Genomic DNA, 8,486 nt, shown 5'->3' with positions numbered 1-8,486 from the left:
TTCCTAACAATTTATGGTTCACTGGAATTTAGAAAGGTAAAGGCTACATGTCACCAAGTCGCATGCCTGCATTATTCAAAAACTTTGCATCTCGAAATTGCAGGCATACGATACCTGTTGATCTGAACAAGATCAACGATTGTAACAACTTTGCATTATCAAAGGCATTTTCAAAAATGATTAAGCAATTTTCAAACCAATCATAGCCACGTAAGGTTTAAAATATGAGCCCATGCTTGCACAAGCCCTTCCCTTTGTGAAAAATATAGCAAAAACATTTTTCTGAGAATATTTTAAGGGTTTTTTCAAAACTAGGGCAAATCTAAGGATTTAAAAATACAAGGAACAAAACCCAAATCTGCAACATTTAAAGACTTCAATGATTTTTCACTAAATTTTCCCTTAATCTCTGCATTGTGAAAAATCAGACCAACACACATACCCAGATGTTAGATGATGTTGGTATTCAGTTTGATCATATCTGCATGATAACACTAGTGATGTGACATGATGCTTTATGATGATACCTGGTTTATTTCATATTTAGATATGGAGTATGATTAATGTTCTATCAGATGGATGTTATTGAATTTCTTTATGGTGTGCTTTAATGCTATGGATATTTGTCTTTTACTTTCAGTAAATATATGCTCTAGTGATGAATGATGATTATTTAAACATTTTCTTATGTGATTATATGTTGTTATGTTAAATTGCACCACATCTATGCATGGATTGCTTGTTGGTGTCAATACGAAGTGGGAATGAAGTCATAGTCACTTGCAAGATCTACACAGTGTCTCATTCTCCTTCACATGACTATGTGTCTTTATATGCTTTGAGTACTTATATATTGAGTATCTACACTTGATGTTTTCTTGTTTACTAAATAGATGCCACATACATTCACCCTGAATTCAAGATCTAAGTGTGTACATGTATCCTTGGTAAAGGGCACTAGGAGATAGTGACTTTGATCTCTAATGTTGAGCAATGTCATCCTTGTACGAGTGACATATCCTTATATTTGTTATTATTGGCCCTTAAATAATTGGTAAATATAGATTCATAATGTATTTTGTGATTAGAACCTCAAGTGTGTCTGTGCATTTAGGGTTCCATAGATGTCACAAAAAATATCAATTAAAATCCCAACTTAATTGATTTGGGGTATTCAATTTATTTTAACTATTGGCTATTTTGTCGTAGTTGAATTCCAAATATTTGGAATTGATTTATTTGATTTGGGAAAGGGGCCAATTAGTCTATTAAGTGATTTAACTTTCTAATTTATAAGTCACTTTAATAAAAGTGATAATATTAGGAAAAATTGAGTCTTATTACTCACTTCTAACTTTGCAATTTCTTGTTTGGAGGATTTTGCTCCAAATCCCTCTTGTGAGGATTCATTGTTTTTCTCGTTGTTAGACTTTGCCTCACTAGATATTTGTCAGAGCGATCTCATTAGATTCGTAGTGGGGATCTCCTTCCATGTTGTGACTTTCAACATTTTCAGAGCTCCCTCCAAATTGTTCTTTCACTCCTCAATTTTTAAATTTTGGCTTGAGGTAGGGCTCTTTTGATTAAATTAAATACACAGTTATTTTGATTCCTTTTACTTGTTAAGCAATTATAGGTTGAGAACTAGTGTTCCTCTCTATTTTTATGCAATTCTATCACCAGATTAGATGGGTATGAGTATTTCTTTCATGATTTTGAAAATAATTTCTTTTGCTACTGATATGTTGTTGGATTTTGCATATATGCATAGAACTTGAATTTTATTTGATTTCAGGGAGTTTGGGCATGTTTTAGAAGTGGGTTTTCTATTTGATCGAATTTTAAGATGTTTGAATTTTACGTGGTATTAGCATCACATTGTTTTGCATGCCATCAAGTATTTGTTTGTCATGTTGTTTGGTTTTAATTAAATTTTACCTTAGTAGGTTCCACTACAAAGAGTAGGATCATGGAGTTAGAATGATTAGAGAATATTTTCAAGGTATTTTAACTTGATTCGAAAGTGTGCTTTTAGTTGTAAATGTGGACTTTTGGTTCTTGCTAGGTTTTGCTTGTGAAATTGAATTGAGATTTTATTGGACCCTTGGTAGTTTGAATACATTTTAGAAGTGAGTTTTCACTTTTGTTGAAATATGAGAAGTTAGAATTTTGGGCATTTTTATCTTTACCTCGTTTCACATGCCACCCATGTTTTGTTGAGATTTTGGTAGCATATTTTTTGATAATGGAAATGGATTATAGTCCTTATTTCCATTCATTCCTTGGTTCTACTTTTTGAAATTTGGGTTTCATTGTCAAATCTGTACTCCAGACAAGATACCTAGTTGAGAGAATTTTATATTGGATTATTTTGCTACAATTCTTGAATCCAACCCTTGCATTGGTTATATCATAGTTTCACATAGAATTGATTGTACCCACCCACAAGCATGTGCACATGTGTATGATAGGAACTTGTGAGACCCAAACTCCTAGAATTAGGTTAGTTGAGTGTTTGTTTGAATTTGGGGGCTGGGTTGGGAAATTGAATTTCCTATGGGCACTCATCGTGTGATGAGCATGGCTACGTAGGTTAGAGGGGTGGAGTGACTGACATCCTAAGGGAGTTGATGTGAGAGTCTAGTGCTTGTATGGTAGCCAACCTTCTGCAAAAGTTGGTGCAAGGGCATGATATGAGGCCTCTTGTTGGAGTTGAGTTACCATACTAGGTATGAGGCCTCCCGAGGGAGCCTAGTTACCATACCATATACAACTTGGGCTAGTATGAGCCAAAGGATTGCACTCCACTAGAGTCCTTACATAGTTATCCTATAGTGTATCTGGATAGTGACCTGATGTAATGCATTGCATTCATGATAATTGAGTTCTTGTTTCATGCACTATTTGGCGTGTATGTAAGCCTTGGATGCTTTTGTCTTATGTGAGTGTGGTTGGGTTGCTCTCTTTGTGAGCACAATAGGGTGAGCCTACGGGTTCCACATGGTTGGGAGGCATTGCTAACTATACCGTGCTACTTGTTAGGGTTAATGAGACATAAATGAAAATTATATGCAAATATAACCAATATTATAAAATAATAAATCACATAGAAGAGAACACAAGAACAAAGATTTAACATGGTTCACCCAATCCTTGGGCTATGTCCACCAAACAACAAGTGCAATATTCTTATTATCCAGTGATTACAACCTGATTATGATTCACAATCCCTTATAGCTCAATACCACTGCAAGAAGCTAATATCTCATAACACATTATGAAATCCCTAACCCTAAGCCATTTTATACAAGCTTTTTGTCACTTACAAAATTAGAGCTAGAATAAGCCATCCAATAGAAAAATGGCAGCTGACACCTTTTACAATTATAAAGTCGGTCATCACTTCAAATAAAGTTGCTGAAACCCCCATAGTAAAATCGGGGGGAAATCACACCAAATAAAGTGGGAAAATTTAACCTCCGAAGCTGATTAAGCTCCACATCACAATATTTCTAGGGATCAAAGTACAAAGACAATATTCCTCCGACTTCAAGATTAGAGCTTGATGCTCACTTGGTTCATAGGTCTTCTCATGATGTATGCTTTACTTGTTGTTTATGCAATAAATTGATGCACATGTTATGTATATGATGATGTATTCTCATGGTGATGGATTGTAATTGTAATTGAGAGGATAATGTTTTAGATGATAATACTTGTTGTATATTGATATAGTGATACTATTGAGTGCCTATCTCCTTGATATGCGTGTTTTTGATACTCCCCGGTGTGGAGATTTTCCTTATCTTTTGGCTTCGATTAGTGACATAACGTTGAGCTTGGGTACTCTATTGTATCCCTTTAGTGCATTATATTGTACGATGAAATATTGGTTAGTGTTTCATCACACTCTATTGTGAGTTTTATTGTGTGCAGTTTTGGATTGTTTTGTGTGATCCTAGAGTCCATGGCATATCATTTAGAGTTGTATCACATGACAAAAGGAGTTGTATCACGTATATTATCTCTAGTTTATCACATGCCTTCTAAGGATTTATTATATGACACTACAGGAGAAACATCGTACCTCAAATAACGAGTACTTCTTGACTTTTTCTAGAGGTTGCGACTTGATATTTCATATACCCAATTGGAAGTTGTAGCTTCCCAAGTCAAAACAGATTGATTATCATACACTTTTAGATTGGCTAGAAAAGTTGTCATGATTCCTTTACATTTTAGCTAGAAATGAACTTGCATGTTGAATTATGTAGGAATTTGTATTTGGGCATTAAAATGAATGTCATGTCTGATGTTAATATGGTTAATGTAATGGACCTTGCATGATTAATCACCTAAATGGAAATGTATGCGTTTTGTAGGTAATGGACGATTGGAGATATTTGGTTAGTTGGTTTAGTCTTCTGTTACGATCGTTAAGATTGATATATGCATGTATACATGTATCACTTAACAAAAAAAATTAGTTGTATATGATTCCTAATAAGGGACATTACACTACATATGTTTGAAAAGTGATATACCTCTTTCTTAAAAACATATATATTATATATAATCATATCTATTATATATAATCCACCAGTGTAATCATAATTCTTTTATTACTCTTATTAGTGTGAAACTTAAAATTAACATGTAGATATGTAAAAAGTGAGATAAGAATATTCTACTTGCAATCGTACCTATCATAGATAATCCACCGCTCTAAATATAATTATAATATGAAACGTTAGATTAACTTACATACTACCAATACATCTTGCTTTAAAAAAAATACTTAATATAACAATCTACCTCAAATACGCTCTTCCTATAAGGCTCTTAGAGTGGAATCTGAGATCGTCCATCCCATCTAAAAGCATTAACATTGCACAACGTTGCCCCAAGATTAAGGCACCCCCAAACACAAAGAACCTACCCATCACCTCAGACATCATATTCTTGTGATTGCCAACTATACAACGAAATTGATTTTTGTTTATATATGAGTTTTTGGTGAAGCTAAGGATTTGTAGTTGCAACGCTAGTATGGACTAGGCCCCGCCCATGTGGTGATTCCAGTACAATAACTATAGTCGTACAAATTCAAAAGTAACGGCTGATATACTTTAAAATTTCTCCAGCCTTCATAAAATACACGCAGAACTTAACGAAAATGAAATATAAAATAAACTCCCAAGGCAAGCTCGTCACTGGCAAGACAAGCGAATTTTGAAGGGTTGCACAAATACCATCCAATAAGAAATTTCCACGTATAAAAGCGCAGCAGAAGATAATCCACGTAGGCTCGGCGGGGGGGCTCGGTGCCAAGGCCGAAGCATGTTGTAGCTGGAGCCAGGCTGTCAGCAACCTCTCTAGTTTTTCTTAATTCCTTGCAGTGTTCGGCCGATTTCACACTATCTTAGGGCTCGGATTACGGCCAAATCTACGCCATTTTACCTCCAGATCTACGCCAGGTGCTCTCATCTATTTCTGTTAATGGTTTCCTCGTTAAATTCTGCTAATTTTTGGCTTCAATTTGATGTATCTTTGATTGATGTCTGTTTTGTAGCCCGGGCAGGAATTGAGCATTGCACTTTTTTGCTTTCTTTTTAAAATTTGGATTTGGTCGGTCTGTAGTTTAGTGGATGGTTTTAATTGGGTGTGAAAAATAACGAGGAATGAACAATCCTCAAGCAAAGGACACCTATGAATGTGCTGTCTGTTAGCTGGGGCATTTACAATCCTTTAGGTTTCTCACAGCTCTTAGACAGATAGATTTGAGGATATAGTCGGCCTGCCAAATCCCTAATAGCTGTTCTCCTCAACAAAATAGAATACCACTTTCATTTGATTTTGTTTCATTCCACCGTATGTTGCTACAGATAGAAAATCGTAGATTGTGTAAACATGAAAAGCATTGTTTTTAGGAAGACAGCAGAGTGGGTTTTATTGGAAATGTTCTGCGTCTACATTTAGAGGTGTACCCATTAAGATTTTATTGAGCTATTACATTAATGGTTGTTTCTTTTTTTGTAACTGGTGAAAACCCTTTGGATGGAAACCTATGTTGGAAACTGAAGATGGTAGACAGATTCAGCTCATCGTATTGATTTCCAAATGATGAACTTTTGTTCTGGAGAGTTTGGTGTATTGGAGTGTCAATCTGGATAGCAGAAATAGAGGGTTTCTATTTTCGAGATTTAGGTTTAAACCCAAAGCGGAGAAGCTGAATGGACGGGAACATGTGCTAGTCGGATATAGACCTGAGAATGGTTTAAGAGGAAGTTGTTTTCAGACTGGGGTGTCAGTGTAATGGTTTATTGCTCTGTATAGCCTCAATGAAATAGAAGGTGGAGCATGATATTAACGAGCTTATAGTAAGCCCTACGAATGATACGAAGAGTAGGCCCTAAGAATGATATGTCTGAGAGCTTATAGTAGGTGAAGCAGGGCTAATGCAATTCATTGTTGAGAGGGAGGTTGATTTCAGTTGTAACACAGAGAAGTTTGGTATAGTTGTAAATTATATATTCCTTGGGTGCAGGCGCGGGCGCGGCATCGATGCTGGAAGAAAGCATGCGTGGAGATTGCAGTGCGGGTGATGCCCCTGACCAGCCTTGTCGCCGATGTATTCGGTGCAGTAACTCTTTCATTTATCCTCTTGTTCATAGCTGCTGGGTTATGTTGCATTGCACATGTGTTGTATTTTCGATATCAAATACGTAGAGAAAGAATTAGCAACCAGCTGCAATATTTTAACGTGCCATGGATCATTCGGATAAGCCTGATTGTGTATGCAATTCTGTGGTCTCTGGGTGAAATCTTCCGTTTGCCATTGTTGAGAAGAAAAGGATGGCTTCTCTACTCCTTCAGCCCACAATGGCAGCGCAATGTGTGCAGACTCTATCTCTTGTCAAACTTAGGAATGATGGAGCCGGGCTTTTTTCTCACTTTGATATTTTTGGTGCATGGGTCGCTTCATCGAACCATAAACAGTTGGAACAGACGAACAGTTTCTTTTGTTGTCGCTCTATGCCTGCCCGTTTTCTTAGCACAGCTGTTTTTCGTTGTCATTAGCCCCAGTTTTGAATTCCAAAAGGGATATAGGAAAGAGAAGGAAGGCTATGGAGCACGAATGCCTAAGTATTTTACCAGATCGTTTTGGAGACAGGATGATATGATTTTCTGTGCTTATCCTCTCTTTAGTACTATTGTAAATGGAGTGTTTGCTTGTTTGTTCATAACTTATTTCCTGTATGTGGGAATGAGGATGATTTCTTTTGTGATAAACAAAGGACTTCAGAGAAGAGTTTATTGGTTGATTTTTACAGTGTGCGGTTTTCTTCCACTGAGAATTTTGTTCTTGGGATTCTCAGTACTATCAACACCTGGCAAACTTGCCTTTGAAGCTCCGGTATTCTTAGGGTTCATTGCACTTCTTTTCTGTGCGGCAGTGGGTATATGGGTTTTGGTGTACTTGCCTGTATCAGATTCATTCGTAGTTAATGGGATTTCTGCTTTAAGACAAACCAGGAATCATCAATACTCAAACATGATACCACTGGAATCTTTCAGTCGGACACTCTCTGGATTTGTGAGTGACAATGATGAGAATTCTTCCTTTGTTGCAAGCCAGAGTCTTCTGGAAGGAGCAGTGACCACAAGCATTGGAAGAGATTCGGACTCATCAACCAAAGGTAGTTCGATTTCTTTTCGTACGCTGCTGAAAGATGTATCCTCAGGACCTGTAGAAGAAGTTACACTTTTTGCTGAAGCTAACAGAATGCTTGATTCTCCTGCCGAGTCTCCACCTCTTCCAGGGCAACCAATGCTCTCCTTTCATTGAAGGAGCTCATACAAGTGAAAAAGTTCTTTCTTTCTTTTCTTTTTTGTTAATGACATGTGTAGCGATTTCCCTCTTATAATTAGGCAGTCTGCAATGCGAATCTTCTTGATGTCCACTGCTGGCAAGTATGCTATGGCATATGATGTGAGTTCTCTTGTAGACTGGAGAATGCCAGATTGTTCTTGCTGAAACTTTGTAGATTATCATTATGGATGGTAGTGACCATCAAATGAGCAGTGTATTATAACTATTACCACTTCCTAGCATTTACTTTAAATTCATCTAGGCAGTGGGACTTATTTTATTTTAAATTTGGAGTAGTCGTATTTAGTTTCGTTTCATTCTTTCATTTCCATAAGCAGTTTGTCATATTCAAATTAAAGTTTTTATGCTTTTTGTGCTGCTGATGCATATGTTAAGTGTTCAAAATTTCTCTGTTGATATTGTGCTTCTTTCTCTTCCTTTTTTGCTATCGTATAAATCGGATTATCTAATTTAACTGGTAGAATTATAGGTAAGCTGTTTTTCACAACTTCATGAGCTAATGCCAATGATGCAAATTAGTTCTGTGGATTTTTGAATGCAAAATTGTTCACTTTTTGCTGTGAAAAGCGGTGGTTGATGTTTTGTGGGTGTG

At 36.4% G+C, this 8,486-nt stretch overlaps 1 protein-coding gene across 2 annotated transcripts; it reads left to right on the top strand.

Annotated features, from left to right (window-relative positions):
• Nucleotides 1–5,041: 5,041 nt before the first annotated feature.
• On the top strand, nucleotides 5,042–8,190 carry LOC149565986 (uncharacterized). Of its 2 annotated transcripts, none has more exons than XM_089819443.1 (2): nucleotides 5,042–5,477; nucleotides 6,548–8,190. In XM_089819443.1, exon 2 carries the CDS (start codon nucleotides 6,605–6,607, stop codon nucleotides 7,847–7,849), a length of 1,245 nt encoding a protein of 414 aa, XP_089675569.1. In that variant the 5' UTR covers nucleotides 5,042–5,477; nucleotides 6,548–6,604; the 3' UTR covers nucleotides 7,850–8,190. The 2 variants fall into 2 exon arrangements, with proteins under 2 accessions (XP_089675569.1, XP_089675568.1); XM_089819442.1 differs by having other exon boundaries at nucleotides 5,155–5,477; nucleotides 6,084–8,190.
• The last annotated feature ends 296 nt before the right edge of the window (nucleotides 8,191–8,486 follow it).

The sequence above is a fragment of the Cupressus sempervirens genome, chromosome 3 (assembly GCF_028749045.1).
Source record: "Cupressus sempervirens isolate cs-2001-9-10 chromosome 3, ASM2874904v1, whole genome shotgun sequence".
In the NCBI taxonomy this organism is placed as follows: domain Eukaryota; kingdom Viridiplantae; phylum Streptophyta; class Pinopsida; order Cupressales; family Cupressaceae; genus Cupressus; species Cupressus sempervirens.
This window is presented reverse-complemented; position numbering and strand designations above follow the sequence as displayed.